The following is a 21,787-nucleotide window of genomic DNA, read 5'->3' as shown; positions in this document are numbered from 1 at the left end:
AAGCCGCTTTGAATTTTTTGGTGGCAACACCACTTTAAATTAAAACGCAAAACTTTTTTTTATTGGATGGAGTGGCCAGGGGTTAGAATGCCTGTCAGGTTTTCATCGCTGTCTGTGCCCCTGGTATGGAGATTCACCCTCTCTATTTGTCCTGTTTACTATTAGGATTGAAAGTGAAAGTAAAAGAAAATCCTAAATTTGAGGCTGTCCCCAGAAAAGTATTAGAGGGGAGACCTTCCAATGGGGACACTAGTTCTGGTGACCTGAGGGGTTCCCTTATTTTGTAGGGATTTCCTCACTTCCTGTTTGTCTCTGGGACAGGAAGTGAAGGATAGTCTCCACGATGGGACACAGATGGTAAAAAAAAATGTTTTGACAGAGCATATTTCTTTCCCTTACTCTATCCAAAATAAAAAAGATTTGCCTATAGTTCTACAATATAAATGACGGTGTAAATCGAATAGACTGATAGGATTAGTGCACAATACATAACGATTACACGGAAGCACACAAGGCAGCACTAACAAAGGGAGGAGCTAAGAGGGGTAGTGAAGGAGGGCGCTGATAGGACGGGAAGGAGGAAGTGGGCGGCGTGGAAGGCTTTCCTCAGCCTCCCCGCTTATTATCGCGCCGTCCTGAGCAGGCTCGTGTCTTTGGGCTCCTGTTCTCGGCTGGCGGACATCGGACAGCAAAGATGAGCGACAACGGGGAGCCGAATTATGCCGATCGGGTTAGTAATGAGTGTGTGTGGCCGTGTACCTACCTCAGTGGGGGGCTACACGGGCGGAGATTTCCATGGGGCGCGGATATTCGTGTGATTGGCGGCAAATGGTGAAATGCCCGGGAAAGGTGTATCCCCGGGGCTGAGTGTGATCGGGGTGTCCTGTGGGGGTGAGGTGGGTGTCTTATAGCTCGGTGTGGTGCGGGGGCCGGGCCGGCTGTGTGAGGCGTCTGCCGCCATTTTGTGTGCTGAGCGGACATAAGATGGCTCCTCAGTGCGCCGACATGGCGGAGTTCCGGGACATCGAGAGGCCTTCCCGGCCTTCTCCTCACACCTTCGCTCTACACCACAGAGCTCCATGGCCAGCCGTGTAGAGTGGAGATATTAGACGTCTATGTGAGGCTTTGTGTCCACCACACAGGAGGTGAGGCGAGTCTCCATGCACTACATGACAAGCTCTTATTTGGACGCAGTTTGTCGTCCAGTTAATGGGCACAAATAGAAAATTTACTCGTTTCGGGAAACTTGTGCTGAACGGCTGGTAAATACAAAGGTAAAAGTGTTTCTCGCCCCTTTTTAAAAATGGAACGGTTGATACTTCGCTTATGTGACCCGACGAAACCAATGAGAAACGTATTCATGTCTGTGGAACGATTTCTCCTTCGATATTCTGTCTTTACACAATGGCAATATTATTTGTTCTCACCGTGGTTTTCGGATTCGAGTGATTTTTTTTTTTTTTTTTTTTTTTGACTGGTGTGTGTGTGGCTAGCGTAAGGCAGCCCCAGATAGCTGAGACCTCTTCTCTAATCCTTCCTTGGGCTGCTTTCACACTCAAAGCTCCACTCATAAGCGGTAAAGCAACGCTCGCTTTAGCGGTGCTTTACTGCTCTTAGTGGGGCTAGAAGGGGTTAAAAACTCCCATGTTGCCACACTTTGGAAGCACTGCCCATTTGTTGCAATGGGCGGTGTATACAGCGTTCCCAAACCACCCCGAACATGCTGCTTGGACTCATTGTGACGGCCCACAAGCGCCTCAGTATGAGGCAGTTAACAGGCACTACTTCTGGTGCAAAAACGCATGAAAGGGGTCTTGAGCTAAACACACTATACAAATTTTTTTTTTATATAGATATATTTACCAAAACGTAAGGTTCAAACCTAAACTTTCAGTTTATATGCAGGCTCTTGCACTACGTAGCTTAAGGTAAATCTAAAGGAAATTGAACAAAAGCTGTACTGAGGAAAGGATTGGACAGAAATGTATGTCCGTGATGTTGACCTTCCCTCTTTATCCCCGGTTCACATTGCAGCGGCTTGGCATGGAAAATCACATGGCAAATCGGCAGCGATTGCCGGCAATGGCACCTTTAAAAGTAGTTTTCTGACTGACTTTTGGTGACTTTGGGGTTTAAGTTCAATAGGAATCTGGGCAGAAACTTGCATGTGTCTGAAATCACTGACACCCCCCCAAAAAACGTAGTCAGGACTGACGTGGGAATGAAATCGTGCATGTTCAGCTGAACTCGCACCGCTTCATTCCTGATGTCAGTGTTGAGCCTAGGCTTAATGTCTGGGAAAAACCTTAACTGGACAGGAAGTGAGGGGAAAACTGAATTCACACTTGTGCAATGCGGGAAACGCATCCAATCCTGTTAGCTTCCCACCCTGTGCAATCGCACAGCGTTCATGTAGGGTTGGAAATAGATTTCAATCTTGAATTGAGAGGTCAAATAGATTCAAAATTTCAGCAAATCATTTTTTTTTTCTCCGACACCGTGCGGGTCCCGAGGAGCTACGGGCAGGAGTTTTTAGGCGAGGCCGCAGCTTTGGCCTAGTCGACTAGGCTGAAGCCTCGCTTAAAAACTCCTGCCGCAGCTCCTCAGGACCGCCGCGGCGGTCCTGATCAAAAAAGAGGGTCCTGCACAAAATTTGTGGATGAAATTGCTCTGCACAGACATTGTTTGATATCCACAGGGATGTGGTGCAAATCGCATGCTGTCTGCATTGCAAATCCGAGCACTGGCCAAGAGGGGTGTTTTTTTTTTTTTTTGTTAAATATATTTAGCAGGGTTTAGAGCTGGTAGTCGGCTCTCTTGTAAAAGCAATCAAAGCGGCTAACCATCCACTGGATTGCATTTACAAGTAGCCGGGGAGCCAGCCAAGACCCATGAGGTTGCTGCTCTGTGTGGTTTGGGGTGCTATTAACAATGGTTCATTTACTAAAGAGTAGTGTTTGTGTATTGGGACCTGTCATTTTGCTCCCATTCCAACACGCATATATGTGAACCTATTAGAACAGCCTCAGTTGGCAGTAGAAATCTGGCAGGTTCTACCCCACTCAGACTAAGAAAACAACTTGTTTGGACATAAGTTATCTGGCTTGCATTTCTTGCCTAGCCTTTCAGCCAGGGTGCCTTCCGGGTTCTTGGCAAAATGCCCCAAAAAAAAATGGCATACAAGCAAGTTGATCAAGCCCCCCTCCTTTTTGCACAAAACTTCAAGTTTTCATTGTGCAACTTTACAGCATTGGTCACTGGGCAGGCCAGCCATCATTATTCTAACGTCATTGGTTGATAAGGGGGACATCGGCGCCTGTACAGCATCTTTGTATGACCCCCTCGCCCTGGGGTCACTTTAGCAGTGTGGGGAGAGAAGACACGCAAAAAATGTTTTGACCAAGTCAATACCAGTGTGCAAAAGTGGCTACACTTCGGAAGAACAAATTGCCTCTAATGTCGGGTGTTCTGTGGATGTTGCATTATGTAAAACTTAGTTTACTTTTTAGAATGGGTTCTTTGAGATTGTGCAGAATCTTAAAGGGCGACTTGACTGGGAAGGTTGAGAAGCACTGGCCTAGAATGCATTGCAAGAGGCTCTGGGGATGTCATCGCACCATCCAGGAGGCTTTGTTACAATATTTAGTATGTGTGCCATCAGAGGGCCTGATTCCTTGTGATGTATGGAAGGGAGATGACGCTGGATTGGTTGGCCGGGAGTATGTTATTGTCTGCTGGGTTATCCTCAATGTAACACGGGGTGATGTTTCTTAGAGCTAACTTACACCAGGTGCCATCAGGCCCTAAGGTGTATACACATTCCTTAATGGAAGATAAATCTGCTGTTCACTATGTATTTTTCTGGTGAGGAGTATAGCCATGGCTGTCCATATCAATAAAACTATTCCTGATGCTATATGGAAATGAAAACTAACCCTCCGGCTGGAATTTATATCTCCATTTTATAGCTATAGGAAAGCGAAAAAAAACTTGCGCTGATCTACCTTTTTGCATTGTATAAACATTCTGCAAGAGATTTACCAAAACTGGTACACACCGAATCTGTTGCAGCTCTGCATGGTAACCAATCAGCTTCTAGGTTTTATTGTCTAAGCCGAAGTTGGAAGCTGGTTTCTATGCACAGCTGCACCAGTTTTAGTAAATATTCCCCTTCATCTGATTGTGGTGATGCAGTGAGTGTCCTAATGAAAATGAATAAAATATTGTGGAAATAAGTGCCCTAAAGTGGAAGGTCCGCTCATCGGAACCCCCCCCCCCTCTGGTGCCACAATTGGCTCCTTTCAGGGGGGAGGGGGGGTGCAGATACCTGTATAATCCAGGTATGTGCACCCACTTGCGGGACAAGCTAGCCGCAGATGGGGGGGTGTTTTCTGGGAAACACAGTTCCTAGGACACAGCGGGGAACTGGAGATGCGCAGCGCGACTTGCGCATGAGCAGTAGGGAACCGGGCAGTGAAGCCGCAACACTTCACTTTCCAATTCCCTTACAGAGGATGGCGGTGGGGCAGCTGAGACAAGTGATCGCTCGTCATCTGCTGCTGACATCGCTGGACCCTGGAACAGGTAAGTTTCCATTTATTAAGTCAGCAGCTGCAGTATTTGTAGCTGCTGACTTTTTAATTTTTTTTTTTATGGTGCAGCTCCTTTTTAAAGAGAAAGTAAACCCTGATAGGTTTACTTCCTCTTTGATTCCCTGCAAAGGTAAAGCATAATTGACTACTATGCACTGCATAGTAGACCATTGTGTGTCACTTACCTGACACAGGAGCCAGCGAAGTCACTGCTGTCCCCTTGTGTACGGAGCCTCCATCTTCTTGGTGAGTCTCGCTGCTCTGTCTGTCATTCGACGGAGCCACCACATTGTCACTCCCGCGCATGGGAGCTGCCGCATCACTGTCAACAGCGCGCGCCATAGACAGCGGTGCTTGTCTTTTTGGCAAATATCTCCTAAACCGTGTAGGTTTAGGAGATAATTCTTGGACCTACAGGTAAGCCTTAATTCTAGGCTTACCTGTAGGTCAAAGTGGTTTGCAAGGGTTAACAACCACTTTAAGGGGGTTAATACTATGCATTGTGTGTAAAAAAAAAAAAAAAAAAAAGCCAGTTTATCCCGTATGCACAGATCCTCCCTGCACTGTCTAATAGGGAAAGCCAGCTAACAGTAGCCGACCTGCACATGCTCAGTTGTATCCTGTGCCGGGATCCTATTTACTTGTTGATCAGAGCTAGCCAGGTCACATGGTATTGACATCACACGTGTATATAGGCTGAAGTGGAAACATCCTTCCTGAATTCTCAACACTGGAGAAACTCTGTAGTTTATGATGTAACTGTGGTATACAGCTCATCCAAAAAGGTATATAGTGGCAGTATTTTGATGTAAAAGATTTATAAGCTGTGGGCACCGTGGGGGACAGCCACCAACAGAGACCCCATAATAAGTGTGGGCAATGTCCCCACACAGGCATTCCATCCATTGTTGGCATTCTCTCCCCTCAGTTATGTGACCAGAGTGTTCCAAAAGCATCTTCATTTTACAGGGTAGTTTGGGGGAAAAAAACGCATTAGAAGCAGTTCTAAAATGAGTATTTTAAGCCTAGACTTCAATGTTAAAATAAGGTAGGCTATACCAGATAGCACTTTAAGAGGACTTATAGTATTTACTTGTGCTGATTACCTAGCATTTGCCTGTGAGTCCGATCAGCTTCAGCTGATAGACTGCAGTTATTTCTGCCCCATGCCCAGCTTTACACTGCATGTGATGTCACATGGTGTGTAGGAGGAAGCTCTGAATGATTATACAGCCTCCTGGGATATCAGTGTTGTGCTGTAAGAAGTCCTGATAACAGATAGATAAGCACAGAGAGTGTGCTGTAAATCGGGGGAGATCTGGGCATGCTCAGTGACATCATTCTAAAGAACAAAAAGCATTGCAACAATACTCAGCAAGTAAGGAGATATCTACAAGCAGTATTCATTAGGTTTTTTTATGCCGATTTACATGAGACAAAGTTGTGGGGGAGGGTTTACAACCAGCAGTTGTATTACCCACTTTGTAATTTTTACCTACAGGTATGCCTATAAGGCTTACCTGTAGGGGGGAAAAAAAAAAATTGAATCTCCGTTAGGAGATCTCCACCTTGCAAGCAGCCGCTGAGTGCGCTCTGAAGGTCCAGCATTTCGGGCCAGAAATGCAGAGCTCTGACGGAATGTAGGCTCCCACACACAGGAGGTTTTTTTGGCCATACAACTGCTTTAAGATGCACAATTTTACAAACTAGAAAAAAAATGCTACAAATCAGCCACAGCCAAAAAAAGTTTCCATCCATTAAATCATATTTAGGTTCTCAATACAACAGACTAGAGCCACAAATGGGTTTGTGTTTACAAGAGAACTATGGTCAAAGAAGTGCACTTAGCTCTGCTTGCAATATCACACATTTAGACTTTCTGCCAAAAAGCCTCTGCTCCTGGACACACTTCATGCCCCCCCCCCCCCCAACCTTTAAACACCTCTGTGTGCATGGACAGGCAAAGGATGGGCGTTTACAGGCAGGGGAAAAAACTGCTCCTAGGAGCAGCAGAAAAAGTATCCCGTGTGCAAGAGGCCTAAACTAAAAGTAATGCAGGATCTGGAGCCTTATTCTGCTTTCAATACTTTGTAAGTTACTGACCTTGAACAACTACTATTCAGGAAGATTTAGACAAGTGTCCAAAACTCCCTTGCCTCTGAACCCCAATCCTCAGTGAGATGACGACCTGTAAACCCCATTTTATCTGACAAATTAGCTGCAAGTTCCCTGAAATTGCACCGTTTTTAATCAATTTGTTTTAAAGGATTCTTCATGTTGTTTTTTTTTCTTAAATATTGCTTTACAGGTCTGGCTGTAGCCTAAAGCCTCGTTTACAGGGCCTACATGACCACATGCCTGTCTGTACAGGTGTCCTGTGCATCTCACCCCATTGCTTTCAACTGGGACACAGCCACTGCTCCCAATTCAACATCTGTGTGGGTGCAGTCAAGGCATCCTGAACGTTACACTGGAAGAGGCCACTGCGTTCCAGCTAGTTAGGAGATATTTACTAAAAGACAGGCACCGCTGTGTGCGGTGCACAGGCACACTATCGCCATTAGCAGCATGCAGCTGCCAACGGCGATATGCCATTAGTGGCAGCTCCCATGCGCGGGAGCGACGTCATCGCTGTTTTGGCGCTGTAAGTGGTTGGAGCAGCGATACCCGGAAGATAGATGCTCCAGACTACAGGGGACAGCGGAGACTTCGCTGGCTCCTGTGTCAGATAAGTGACACATAATGGACTACTATGCGTAAAGCATAGTAGCCCATTATGCTTAACCTTTGCAGGGAATCAAAGGAAGTAAACCCATCAGGGTTTACTTCCTCTTTAAGTTTCACAGTTAACAAGCATGCTATGCTACATATACAGATTTTACTCTTGTGTGTTTAGTACCACTTTAAGCATGGTTGGTTCTAGCCTGCTGTATGCATTTAGGCCATTTTTCACAACGAACACAGAAAAACAATCAGGTCTGCCTGTCAGGTTTTTTTTTTTTTTTTTTTTGGCAGACCCTCCATTGCCCTAAATAGTGGCAGATGTCAACATACATGCACTGGTTGACATCCAATCCGGTTTGCTAAAAACCAATGGGGAGCAGATCATCATCCATCTGCCAATCGAATGAGTTGGATGGAAAAATGTGGTTTGTTTCCAGCGGGCACGGACCTGTTATCTGCTGAGCTTACTGCCACTGCTGGAGTCTGCCCCATGTGAAAGGGGCCTTATTGCTAAGGCCCTCTAAATACATCTCTAGCGCAGAGAATCCAGAAAATGTGTGGCTTTGACTATACCATTACATTATGTAAATGCTGAAAAATGGATGTTTTAAGCGTGGGTTACTATCTGTCAAGTTAAATAGTTCAGGAGAGGTGTAAAAATGTCCCGTACATAAAGCCTAACTGAAGATTCTTTTGGCAAGCTCTGTCAAGAAATGCATGCTTTTCACCACACCCAGAGCATAGTTTAAAAACAAAGGTCTGTGTGAAGAAAACCTTGGAAGGCCCCGTCAGAGCCTTTATCTCAACGACAGTCTTCCTATAACATGAATATGCATTACATTATGAGCATGTACCTATAAAAGGAGGAGCAGATGCAGCTGAGCCATCAGACGGTAATTAAATCTCTCCAGAAGAGGAGAGTGCTGTGTCAAGAGAACGAATAACTGTCAGTGCTAGGGAATCCACTATTCCTGGTGTGATTAATTTCCCTATTTAAAATACTGTGTTTTTTGTGCCTGTATTTTAAGTTTGTTCCAGGGTCCCCAAGTCTGACAAGCTTACAGAGAACTTCATATACTTCAGCGCATAAAGCTTAAGGGGCTATGATGAAGCGTCCAACAAAATGAGGCTATTTTCCTATTTAGGCTATTGCCTTTCTCAGCCACTTTATGAAAGTGACAGGCATGGGCAAAGCTCCTTCAGCTTATCAAACTATGCATGCTTAACTTCAGGAAAACTAAAAACGGCTGAAATTAATTTGAGGATTTTTTTTTTTTTGTCCTTTTGAAATTGCACAGTTGGGTAATGGACTCCCCCATAGACAATTCAGCCATACAGCCAGGTCTAGGCCTCTTCTCAGCATACTGCATGATAGTAGTACCTCATTTGGCTCCCAAACAAAGAAAATTAAGTCAGTGGACCAAGCTGGTGTAAGGGCTCATTTGTCCCACATGTTGATGCTCTGTGGTGCCATTCACTTCAGATGGCATCCCAAAACGCCTCATCGGTGCACCTATGTTGCAGAAAATTACTGTGGGGGGGGGGGGGTGTATTTTTTAAAATCTTAGTGACTCCTTCCAGCTTTCTCTCATATTGTAGTTTGGCTTTGACAGTTGGCATAACAAAGTTGCCTGATACATTATCAAGAACTGAAAATTAAACACTTTTTGGGTGAACCAGATACAACTTCCTGACATCCTTGATATGGCATTATTGATTAGCCCAAGGCCTCTGACAGGTAATCTCCTCATTGAAATGTGTGTGAGATAAAGCCAAGTGTTCTGTTCAACCCACCAGTGCCCATTCATAACAAAACAGCGGACCTCAATTTTTTATTCTTTGGTCTTGGCTTTGTGAAATGCTAATTTTGTAAGCTGTAATTGAGTTGCTGGCATACAGATTTCGTATATGTATTGTATGCGAGTGGGCCCTCAAGCATGCTGAAATAATATAAAAAAAAATATCAGGCAGGTTCCCATTATGAAAAGTGTACACTTTTTTTGATTGGAGTTAAAATTCTCAAATCGATTTTAGTTAAAAAATTACATTACAATTTAAACTGTCTAAATATAAAAAAAAAACAAATCAGATGATTTGACATTTAGGTATATTTTCTTTCTTTCGTGTTTTAACACTTGTCACAGAGTTTTGATCCTGAAGAATTTAAACTCCATCCTGTTCTTTTTCTGTTAAGGTTAAAATTGAAGAAGGAAAATACAGAAGTCGTCATTTGACACGTTTTTTAAATGAGAATTATTTGAAGCTCAGAAATAAGTGAAGCTGAATTTGAAAAAAACTATGCATGCTAATTGTCAGAGCTGAAGTCCTACTTGTAGAATATTGAGAAATATGTATGAAGTGGGGAAGATGAAAAAGAAGTCAGAATTTGAATGACTGAAGAAATGAAGAAGGAAATGAAATAAGAAATGAAATAAAAAATGAAGTTAAGATAAGAAGTAAACTGGAGTCATAATTCTCTACGCTAAGTAATTACTAGTCTGTTTCTGTGTCCCTGTACATTTTTTCAGAATAAATGCATGCATTATCTGTTTAAGAATGCATACAGGGTAAACAAAGGGGAAATTATGTAAATTTAGACACAAGACATCTTTTATAGACTTATTTAAAAGCAGAGTTTTTTTATTTCAAATTCCAAGTTTGTTTTAGATCTATATTAAAACAATTTTAAGTGTTTATAGTAAAAATGTATTTGTTTGTGTTCAGGAGTCCCGATCTGCTTCAAGGAGCGGCAGTGCTCGTCGATCAGGCAAATCTGCAAGCCATTCCCCAGCGCGTTCTCCTGCACGATCAAGGTCTAAAGAAGGGTCCAGACATTCAAGATCAAAGTCACGATCTAGGTCTGAATCAAGGTACACCATTACTGACACCTTTAAGTTTACTGTACAGAAAAATGTATGTGTTCTTAATAAATTGTAGCATGTTTAGAATACTAAATTTTTTTTCCTTCTCCCCTTGTAGATCTAGGTCAAGAAGAAGTTCTCGACGTCATTATACAAGATCTCGTACTCGTTCGAGGTCTCACAGAAGGTCTAGAAGCCGCTCGTATAGTAGAGACTACCGAAGACGTCACAGCCACAGTCGTTCTCCCATGTCAAATCGAAGGCGGCATATAGGGAGTAGAGTAAGTTCGGTATGATCTTGAATAACCACTTTTCACTACAATACACAAATGTTATGTTAAATGTGTGTTTTGGGAGTAGAAATATAGGAGTTGCCACTGCTGTTACATTTATTAAGGGGAAACTGGTGCAATTGTATCCTTTACTTCTCAATGAGCCACTAACCTGCAACAAGTGCTTGGCATGTAGAGTCCTAGGACGCGCCCAGCACACAACCTGTTTGGGGCTAGTAATTTTACTTGCATAGTAAGGGTTAGTCTAGCAGCTTGCACCTTTTTAAAATAGACCTGTACTTAAAATGCCAAGATTTGCTACTGTATACTGGGTCCATTTACAGTAATGCACCTTATGTGTGTTAGTGTGCTGTTTTGCTAGATGTCAAGAACTTTCTGAAACACCATGTTACACAGTAAAGCCCTACTAGTGCTGTGCTAGTGGAGCTTGCTGCAGAAATTTTAAATGGGTGGGACAAATGAAAATAGGCTGGATTGACACTCATCAGTCAGATTGCAAGACGACCGTGTGGTTGGTTTACGAAGAGTGCAAAATGTTTGGTGCAGCTGTGCGTAGTAGCCAATCTGCTTCTAACTTAGTGGTTGTTACCCCAAAAGAGAAATGCTCCTGACCCTTTCAGGCACAAGCTATAGCATAGTGCTTTTGCCTAGTTATTGCCCTTTTGTATCTCCTACTGTACCTATTTCTCCCTGGTCTCGACTTCCCCTCTGTGAGCTGACCACGTTTTATGGCTGCTGAGCCATGAGATTGTGGTTTGGATGTGTCTCCATCGTCAAGCTTCTCATGTGTGTGTGTGTGTGTGTGTGTGTGTGTGTGTGTGTGTGTGTGTGTGTGTATATGTATCTGCCTCTCTCTGCAGCTCCCCCCTCCTCTCTCCCTGTCAGCTCTGTAGTGAGAACACTATCTCACTGCTCTCCTCCTTTCCTCTCCTCTCCTCCCCCTCCTTCCCTCCCTCCCTCCCCTCCAGCCTTCATTCACTGACTATACTGTTTACCTAAAACAGAAGGGAAATCTCGGCCCCTCCCACTCGGCTCACTCAGACCGGGATACAGAGCACAGAGATGACGTGACCTCAAATGACCACAAAGACAAAAAGGTATTTAGGATTGAAAAAACACACCCACACCACACTGCTTAATGAACAAATGCGTGGAGGCTAGATCAATTTTAGCTATTTGAGTTCACAACCACTTAAGCTTGGACAAAAAACCTGGAATCTGATTGGTTTCTATGCAGAGCTGCACTAGACTTTGCCCTCAAGTTTTTAGTAAATCCAATGACTGGTAAAGATTCTCAACACTATTTTGCTTCCTAAATCGGGTCGTCCAGATTTGAAGGTTCATTAGTACAAAATTCAGTGAGCGTACCAAGCAAAAAGGTGTGAAGTACAAAAGCTTTTGTATCTGTCTTTCTCACACCAACATGCAGAACAGCCAATGAGTTTTGGGGTTATTAAAGGTCCTCCCACCTTTTTAGAGCTTGTGTGATGGAGAGGTTGGCAGGCTCTAAAGGGGCACAGTCGCCAAGGTTTAATTGTATGCGGCAATTAATAAAATGTTGGATATGACCAAGATCCACATCTGGAGATATAAATGTAGCTATCTGTGTGCAGCAAACCATATTTAAAGTGTTTTTGCATGCTTGAACCTTCTGTTTGCCGCACTTTTAGATTTTGTGTGGTTTGTTATAATGGGATGCACGTTAAAGACCATAAACGACCCCAGTTTAAATTTTATATCCTACCTTTTAAAAATTTCTAAATAGTCCTCTGAAAAATCTCAGGCTTTTCCTGTGCCTTCGGTCCTATAGCTGACTAAAATTTCAATATTTAGTTGATCTATGGTTTCTGAACCACTGCAGCTGCTACATTAACCACTTGCCAACTGCAGTATGTCCTCCTGGGCTTCGAGTGGGGATATCTGAGCGATGGTCGCCAACATCGTTCAGAGAGATATATATTTTTCTGCCAGTGATTCCCTGCACAGTAAGAACAATCAGCGGCTGTTCAGCCGCTTGCCTTGTTTATGCAGGCGACGGGAGGGTCTTTAAGGCGTTTTGGGATCACATGACGCAGTTGTGGTGCCATTATTTAATGGCACCCCACGCACAATGTGATTTTTGCGGATTGACGTGTGACAAAATACATGAAAACCTCAGCCAAAAAAACGCAATGGCAAACAAGCCTGGCTCAGTGCCAAAATTTAGTACATGAGCTGCTTGTGTGAAGGGAGGCCCATTCAAAATGAGTGTTTTTGGAGTGGCTCCAAAAACAAACACTCGGGTGTGAACAGGGCCTAATTCTGTGCTGAGGAAAAATTCATTGCAGGGAGTCCACAGGCAATACTGGTTACAACTTTTGTTGCCTGTCTGCCTGTTTGAGCACCACTTCCACAGTTCAAGCTCCTATATTTCTTTCCTGACAGATTTTGTTTGTCTTTTTTTTGTCTGCAATATTTGCGTTTGTATTTTGAGAAAAGAGCAGTGCTAAGATGTGAATGTTTTCTCACGGCAGGCAAATCCTGATCCCAACTGCTGTTTGGGCGTGTTTGGCCTAAGTCTTTACACCACGGAACGAGATCTAAGAGAAGTATTTTCAAAGTATGGTCCAATAGCTGATGTATCCATTGTGTATGATCAGCAGTCTCGCCGTTCCAGGGGGTTCTCATTTGTCTACTTTGAAAATGTTGAAGACGCAAAGGAGGTAAGGATTAAATGTTGCTGCTTGAATCACTAGCAGCTCTTGTCTGTAAAGTTGCTTATGTTAAGTTAGCATCTTGTTTCGTTTATAAAACTCTGTAAATTCCCACAGTGTTTGTAGGTGCTAATTGGAGCTGATCACTTATGGAGCAGTGCCTAACCTATTAACCACTTTCCTACCGGGCCATGGTAAAATGATATCCTTGACTTTGTTGGGGGATATCTGGATGTCTGTAGCTACAGGCATCATTCAGATATCCTCCTTTCCGGCTGGTTATTCTGTGCGCGTTGAACGATCGTAGTTGCAATTCCACCGCTTGATCGTTCTTATAGGCGGTGGGAGGGACATCTCGCCCCCCCAACCCCGCCGCCATCTGGTGCTTCCCTCGGGCTCTCCCATGCCTTTGGGGGGCCTGGAGAAAATCGCCTGCCACCGAAGGACAAGCATAGATTTCCGGTGACCAGATGGTCACCAGTCATCTGACTCTTCACGCCCGGACCCTGCATTGTAAACAAACCTGCGATCACGGCTGTCAGCATGAGATCGGAGAATTATTTATTTTATTCCCCCTTTATAGCCTGCAGGGGAGATGCGGGCTCAATAAGACCCAACATCTCTCCATAAAGAGGACTTGTCACAATATATTTCTTACAAGGGATGTTTACATTCCTTGTAATAAGAATAAAAGTGATCAAAAAAATGAAATGTAAAAATACCCCTGTCCCAGTAGCTCGTGCCTAGAAGCGAACACACGCAAGTCCCACGCACATATATAACACCATTCAAACCACATGTGAGGAATCGCGTGCGTTAGAGCAATTTCAAATCGTCACCTATGGAGATTTTTAAGTACTTAAGGTTGGGGCCATTCCTTGAGTGGGCACAATTTTTAAAGCGTGACATGTTGGGAATCTGTTTACTGTGTAACATCTTTCACATTATACAAAAAAATTGGGCAAACTATATTTTTGTATAGTTTTGAAAAATTATGCAAATACTGAGACAAAGTTGCAATGATTGCCATTTTATTCCCTATGGTGTCTGTTAAAAAAAAAAAAAAAAAAAAAAAAAAACTTGGGTTGAGTAATTTTCTCGTAAAAAAAAAAGGTTATTTTTACATTTAGGATAGAAGTGCCAGAATATGCCCGGTATGGAAGTGGTTAAAGTGGTGGTAAAGGTTTTTTTACCTTCTACCTACAGGTAAGCATATAAGGCTTACCTGGTAGGTACAGTAAATCTATTCTAAACATACGCTGTTTAAAGAGGAGCTGCACAAAAAAAAAATATTAAAAGCCAGCAGCTACTAATATTGCAGCTGCTGACTTTTAATAATATCACACTTGCCTGTCCCAGGTTCCAGCGATGTCGGCGGCAGATGACGAGCGCTCGCTCGTCTCGCTGCAGCCACCGCCGCCATCCTCTGTCAGGGAATCGGGAAGTGAAGCAAGAGGGCTTCACTGCCCGGTTCCCTACTGCGCATGCGCGAGTCGCACTGCGCTGGTTCCCCGCTGTGTCTCTGGGAACTGTGTGTTTCCCAGAACACAACGGGGGCGGAGCCATGCGGCTGTCTGGCCGGAAGTGGGTGCAGTTACCTGGATTATCCAGGTAACTGCACCTCCCTCCCCCCCGAAAGGTGCCGATTGTGGCACCGGAGGGGGGGAGGGATACTAGCGGAACTTCCCCTTTAGGGTGAAGAACCGCTTTAAGGAGGTATCTCCTAAACAATTTAGCAGTTCTAGTCAGGTGGCTGCAGCCTGCAAACGTAAGGAAGACCAGGTTAAGAGGGAAGACCTGACAGCGGTAGGCTGGAGTGCTTGGTTTTCAGGTAAGTCTTTTATAATGTACTAGTATGTGATGCAGATACTAGCACATTATAACATTCATTTGCAGGGAGAAGATTTTGGGTTATTCTACTGCTTTAAAGCAGAGCTTCACCCAGAAGGGGAAGTTCCTTATTCACGCCTCATCAGTTTTTGTAGCTGCTGACTTTGAATTTGTTTGCGGGGTACTGAAGATCCCCCCCCCCCCCCCCCCCCACACTGTTTGAATTGATGTTATGAAGTATTAAAACGCACATCTGCTTTCCAAATCAATGTAATGCGGTTTATCTTTTAGGCAAAGGAACGTGCAAATGGAATGGAACTTGATGGAAGACGCATACGTGTAGATTTCTCAATTACAAAAAGGCCCCACACCCCTACACCAGGAATATACATGGGAAGGCCAACTTAGTGAGTACCTAACCACTCTTCTGTTTAGTCATAATTGTTTCCATGGTTCCCTGGAAACGTTCACCTGTGGGTTTGAAAACTGCATTAAAAAAAAGAAAACTGACACTAGGTCTAAAGGTCTCTGTTTAAAAAAAAAAAAAAAAACAAAAACAAAAAAAACTTTGCTATGGTTTTGCACAGAGCAGCTCCTGTCTGCTCCTTCTCTGTGAATGTCCCCACTTGTTATGAGGCACTCCTGCAGGCTTGCTCCTGAGCCCAGGCTGTTCATCAATTGACTGCCACAGTGCAATTTGGGCAGCAGCCAATGTTGCCTAACGTGCAAAGTATTCCTTGTAGCTTAAAGCGGAGGTTCACTATAACCCCCACCCAGTGTCAGATTTGGCACCTTTTCAGGGGATGCAGATACATGTATAATAAAGCTATTTGCATCCACTTCCTGGCATAAACTCCCGCTGGAGTCTATGCCTCTTACACCCCACCCTGATGTCTGCTGGGAAACACATGGGTCCCAGAGACAGCATGGACCGTTCGGGGGCGGGGGGGAGGTGTGTGTGTAATATATATTTCTATCACAAATGTACCATTTTTAAAAAAAATAAAATAAAAAATTGTTCGCTTTTACCCAGTGGAAGCTCACGTCGCAGAGATTATTACGACCGAGGATACGAGAGAGGGGGTGGATATGATGACAGAGAATACTACAGCAGATCATCTTACAGGTTAGTACTGTTAATTGCATTTGAAGAAAAATTCTTGGGGCTTGAGGGGCCAGTTCATACCTGGCACACATTCTTGTGTGATTCAGCGGGCTGAAATTGCACTAGATCGTAACAAGTTGTGTATACACCGCTTTTCAAAAACACTGCAGTGAATCACATGGTACCTTGGTGCACTGCCTGCACCAAATTGCATGGTACCAATCTAAACTTGTCCCACCCCTTCCTGTCCGTTGACATCTGCCACAATCTGATCCTGGCCACCAAAAATGGATGGATGAGATCTATTAACCCCAACTGTCTAGTGCAGGGGTGGCCAACCAGACCAAGACCAAGAGCCACATTTTTTACCGAGTTACCGCAAAGAGCCACATCATACGCATGGGCACACATGAACATCACCCCATCCCTTCCTCATACACATACTTTCACACACACACTGTTTTAACACTACAAAGATCACAGGCCAGTCATTTTCATCAAGTCAGTAATCTTCCTTTGAAAGTACATCCATGTGACAGAAGACAGCAGCTCATCTAATTTCCAAAATACAAATTGTCTTACAAACAGTGAACTGGTCAGGATAACAATAAACAGTTAATGGGTCTTCTAGCCTGAACTAGCAGTAAATTCTTCCAAAAAACATCACAGAAAGCATGCAGCACACACAGAGCTCTGGATAAATAAGTGAAAAGAAGCTGAAATGGTTAACAGACAGCCGTGTGTCACACTATCAACAGACCGAGAATGTGCTGAGCAGATCTTATCAGTGTTCAGGTGAAACAGTTATTAAAAAAATAAATAAAAGTACAGAGCAAGACAGAGGGAGGACAGATCAGTAACCTGCACACTTGTGGTCATACCTTTTTTGTATCTCATCGGCTTCAGATACAGCGTGTTTCTCCTTCCTCTGCCCCCCTTCAGCCTCACTCCAGCGCCTATGTATTCAAATGTGGCGGGCTGGGGACACTACATGCTGATTGGCTGATGATGTGTGGGAGGAGTGCAGAGACTCAGGCTGCCTGTCACTGAACCAGCCCGAACGCAAGAGCCGCAGGAAACCGATCAAAGAGCCGCATGCGGCTCGAGAGCCGCGGGTTGGCCACCCCTGGTCTAGTGGATCGGATGGAAATGGCGGTGGTCTGTTTCAATCCAACTGCCCCATATGGGAGAGCAGGCTGTGTATGTGAAGTCTTTCTCTCCTTTTTATGAAAGGAAAAAAAAATGATAGTAAACAGTGTTTACCATATTTCATAAACAAACTGACAAATGGTTTACCACGTGTCATTGATTAAAGAATACAGAAGCCATTGGTACTGTGATCGCTGTCTGTATTCCTTCAGGAAAGGGGCTGGTAAACATCAGCCTCTCCCCTCTCAATTTATTCAGATCGTCTGTGCTTGCTGCATGGAGTAGAGCTCCATCCACATTTCTTGCAATGGCTGTAGCCAGGGCAGGTGGGAGAGTCGGCCTGCAGTTGTGTGGATGGGTAATCTAGTTGGACAAACTGAGCCCTCTGGATGCATCGCGTTTGCAGGGATGAGTGCAGTGGGGTGAAGTTGCTGGAACCGTTTTTTTCTTTCTTTTTTTTTTTTTTTTTTTTTTCTTGTGCAGTAAGGTTAAGCCACATATCCTAAATTTTATTCCTCCTCTCAGAGCATTTCAACCAGTTTAAGGGATATTGTCAGAATAGAAGCCATGCTAACGTGTTCTTAGTGCTTGACGGGCTGTAGTCTTAATCATCGCTTTACTACTTGGTATTGAAGGAATATATTTGCTTGCTGTGAATGATCATGCTGCTTCTGTGCTCCCCCCCCCCCCCCTCCTCCCACAGTTTGGTGTGTAGATTAGATTTGGACTTTTTTCAGGTTAAAACTCTCTGGAACCTTTCTGTGTGTGGGGGGGGGCACAATTGCAAGCATTCTACTGTTACATCACCTGGCATAGATAAAATACAAGCTCACTTTAAATGCTGTAAAAACATTTCATATGGTAGTCTATTGCATGTAAATATTTATTGTGCTGTATTTGTATTTCAGAGGTGGCGGAGGGTGGCGTGGTGGACAGGACCGGGACCAGTTTTCTAGGTAAGTCTACATTTTCTCAGCACATGCCCATGTGGATTTTTTTTTAGTTGGAACAGATTTGCAAACAATTCTGTGAAAAAGTAAAAATGAGAACCATATATTCAGTGCAACTCTGAATGTGCTAGTTGAAGCTACTTATAATATAGGAATATGAAGGCTGTCTGCACAGCAAAATGCATGGCCATGTAACCTCAATTACTTAACCTCCAAGTGTATGTAATGCATATTTATTTATTTTTCTTTAGGAGGAGATCTCCATCGCCGTACTATAGCCGAGGTGGATATAGATCTCGATCCAGATCACGTTCCTACTCTCCCCGTAAGTTTTTGGCGTTTTGGTTTGTGTCCTGTGGTAGCTTCTTTAGATGTCAAACTGTACTTTGGGCTTTTCGACTTCAAGTTTACTTTATTAACCCATTTCAACTGTCAAATGCCAGAGCCTCTAAGGATTTTACATTTTGGCTTTTTAGGATCTTGGTTAGAATCTCTGAATTCTGCACGCAATCTTAAATCACAATGCATGTTCAGGTACCATTCATTTTTTCGCAGTAAAGCTTGTCACCCAAAAGTTCTTGCTCCATTTTTGGGGTCACTAGCTTCGTATTGCAGCTTGGGTGCCTGATACTGTGGCAAAACTGCACTGCATTTTATCTACAATTGAAAATGAATGGCACCTGAACTGGAATCTCAGACTGCAGGCAGTCATTCTACCCGACATCCCAAATATGACTGACTTATGCCTATCAAGTGTTCAAATTTGACAGTTTTGTCTCGGAGAAAAGTTGAGGCCCGGTGTATAGCCTGGTGCTCCTCGGTACCTGCAGTTTACTCAAGGGACCACATGAGAAAATGGAAATGTTGGTCAATTTTCTGAACCTGGGGATGTCTATGTATTTAAGTGTAGATGACAAAATACCATGCTAGGAATAAGTCCTGAGCTGGGTCCCTTTCACAGGTGGATGTCCACCTTAACTGAAATAACAGCCAGATGGTGCTGTTAACATGCTGTGGCATTTTTAACACTTTGTCTTTAAAAAAAAAAAAAAAAAAAGCACCACTCGCCCATTAGGATCAATGGGTTTGTGCCACAACTGCATGTGATTGCAGTGTGGTAATGTGGCATTGTAGAGTTAAATCAAGCATTGAGAAGGTGATATAACCTGCCTGTGTAATGCTTTGTAACTGGGATTCTGGACCACAAGCTCATGCCTGCCTTAGGCGGGCTTTTTTTTATTTATTTTTTAATAGGCCAGATCAAGTTCACTTCCAACTGTTTCTCTTATGGCATTTACATTGCACACTGAGATCACAATATAGGTATTTTTATACAACAGGGACACTAGGTGTGGGTATTTGTTTTTCAGGAGACCAATCCTTCCCTCCCTAAATCTTTATGGGAGGAGAGAGAATCTTTGTGTACAAAAGACATGTTGGCTAATTTGCCATTCTTTGCTTAATTAATTTGTTCAATTTCTAGGGGTGTGAACTCTTGTGTTAAATTATGTATTTGTTTTTTTTTTTTAGGTCGATACTGAGAGCTGAAATTCGACCATCTGAAATATGAAGCAAATGTTTTTGTGCATACAGTAATGCTTACAAGTGATGTATGTTATAAACTGCTTTTTTGTGACAAAAGTTCTAGTAGTTTTGTTAATAATTTTTTTTTTTTTCCTGCTCCATGTAGACAAACCCGTGATTTAGATTTTGCAGAGGTTTTGCATGTATTTTTTAAATGGTTTGACTTGTGATTACCAATTTTCCTCAAACTACTTTTTAAAAATAAATGTCTTTCAAAAATATTTTCTTTATGATCCACTTCACCTTTATATTTGCCCAATTATTATTTTTTTCAAATAGTTGTTCTCATCCACTTTATGGCATTCATAAATCAGGGTGATAAAATCCGTGTGGGCAGAAAGTATTTAATATAATGGTCCTTTTGGTACCTTCCTAATCATTTACTTTTGTGTTCTCATTCACATAAATGTAAATAGGGAAACTCCTGTTTCCAAATATGTGCCTAGACTTGCAGGATATGTTTTTGCCATTGTGGACTTGGATGTAAAACCACTGCAACCTAATTTATATATATTTTTTTTTCAAATGGATGACATTGAGGTGAAAGATTAATTTTGGTTTGTTTTAGTATGGGTAGTGCAAGGTTAAACATCTGTTTGGATGCATCTTTGCATATTAAACTCTTGAAATGCTAAATATTTGCCTTTTTGTAGCAAAATATTTGTATATCATGACCATTAAAAAGCTGCATTACAAATACATCATGTGATATTTGTATCTGAACCCAAAATGCTGTTGGCAATGCCTAAAACAGATGTGTGGGTTGTTCTTTTCACAAACCAAGAAATAACACCAGTTTTAGGTGACGGCACATGGTTACCTGTAAATAGTTTTGGGGCTTGCTCTGCTGTTGCCTGCAAAACACTCAAACTGCTCAATGACTTTCCCTTGCACCAGAACGGGTTTCTAACACTGGCCCCTTGCATCTGATTCGAGATCTATTTTGGGCTTGCAACAAGTGGCCAACCTGACAACCCTTTCCTGGAACCATGTCAGATATTCTTGGACCACTAATGGCTTTAATACAGCCATCACTGTCCAGAGCACAAGTGCCACCTTTACTGCTTCCCTCTGCTCTATAACTAATCCAGTTGTGAGTTAGCGTTAACTTAGTTTCTGCATTGTGGGCAGACGATGATCCATTGTAGAAGGCTTTAATGTAAAGACTCGTGCAGATTTTCACAGAAGGTCAAAAAAAACTGTGTGCCTAGCTCAAACTATATGGAATGTGCTCAAAACTAACTAAAGACATACAAAAGAGGGTTGGACAAAATTATTAAACATATCGTGCAGCTGTAAGGTGATCCCTGTTTAACCACTTTAGCCCCGGACCAATTTTCAGCCTAAGGACCAGAGGTCTTTTTACAATTTTGCACTGCTTTAACTGGTAATTGCGCGGTCATGCAATGTTGTACCCAAACAAAATTTGTGTCCTTTTCTTCCCACAGATAGAGCTTTCTTTTGATGGTATTTGATTGCCTCTGTGATTTTTTTATTTTATTTTTTTTTTTGCAATATAAATGGAAAGACCGAAAGTTTTGAGAAAAATATTCTTTGTTATAAGAAAAATCGAATAAACTCAATTTTAGTCATACATTTAGGGCAAAATGTATTCAGCCACATGTCTTTAGTAAAAAAAAAAAGTCAAGCGTATATTTATTGGTTTGCGCAAAAGTTATAGCGTCTACAAACTAGAGTACATTTTCTGGAATTTACACTGCTTTTAATTTGACTGCCTATCATTTCTTGAGGTGCTAAAATGGCAGGGCAGTACAAACCCCCCCCCCCCCCCTCCATGACCCCATCTTGGAAAGTAGACACCCCAAGGAAATTGCTGAGGGGCATGTTGAGCCCATTTGAATTTATTTATTTTTGGTCCCAAGTGATTGAATGACACAAAGTTTACAAAAAGTTGTCACTAACTGATATATTGCTCACACATGCCATAGTTATATGTGGAATTGCACCCCAAAATATATTCTGCTGCTTCTCCTGAGTCTAGCTGC

At 42.9% G+C, this 21,787-nt stretch overlaps 1 protein-coding gene across 5 annotated transcripts; it reads left to right on the top strand.

Annotated features, from left to right (window-relative positions):
• The first annotated feature begins 564 nt into the window (after positions 1 to 564).
• Positions 565 to 20,002, top strand: TRA2B (transformer 2 beta homolog). Of its 5 annotated transcripts, XM_077448728.1 has the most exons (11): positions 579 to 730; positions 9,511 to 9,802; positions 10,041 to 10,186; positions 10,296 to 10,467; positions 11,475 to 11,567; positions 12,984 to 13,172; positions 15,285 to 15,400; positions 16,027 to 16,119; positions 18,156 to 18,203; positions 18,449 to 18,522; positions 19,728 to 20,002. In XM_077448728.1, exons 4-11 carry the CDS (start codon positions 10,426 to 10,428, stop codon positions 19,736 to 19,738), a joined length of 666 nt encoding a protein of 221 aa, XP_077304854.1. In that variant the 5' UTR covers positions 579 to 730; positions 9,511 to 9,802; positions 10,041 to 10,186; positions 10,296 to 10,425; the 3' UTR covers positions 19,739 to 20,002. The 5 variants fall into 5 exon arrangements, with proteins under 5 accessions (XP_077304851.1, XP_077304850.1, XP_077304853.1 ...); XM_077448725.1 differs by lacking the exon at positions 9,511 to 9,802 and having other exon boundaries at positions 565 to 730; positions 10,296 to 10,458; XM_077448724.1 differs by lacking the exon at positions 9,511 to 9,802 and having other exon boundaries at positions 565 to 730.
• The last annotated feature ends 1,785 nt before the right edge of the window (positions 20,003 to 21,787 follow it).

The sequence above is a fragment of the Lithobates pipiens genome, unplaced genomic scaffold (genome assembly GCF_037356315.1).
Source record: "Lithobates pipiens isolate NorthernLeopardFrog02 unplaced genomic scaffold, aLitPip1_a1.2 Scaffold_22, whole genome shotgun sequence".
NCBI lineage: Eukaryota > Metazoa > Chordata > Amphibia > Anura > Ranidae > Lithobates > Lithobates pipiens.
This window is presented reverse-complemented; position numbering and strand designations above follow the sequence as displayed.

Bases quoted from the DNA above. Each gene is read 5' to 3' on its own strand.
- TRA2B (XM_077448724.1), top strand. From the start codon at position 695: ATGAGCGACAACGGGGAGCCGAATTATGCCGATCGG. The intron at 10,468-11,474 runs GTATGATCTTGA...TACCTAAAACAG, and splicing joins TAGGGAGTAGAGTAAGTTCG to AAGGGAAATCTCGGCCCCTC. The intron at 16,120-18,155 runs GTTAGTACTGTT...TTTGTATTTCAG, and splicing joins TACAGCAGATCATCTTACAG to AGGTGGCGGAGGGTGGCGTG.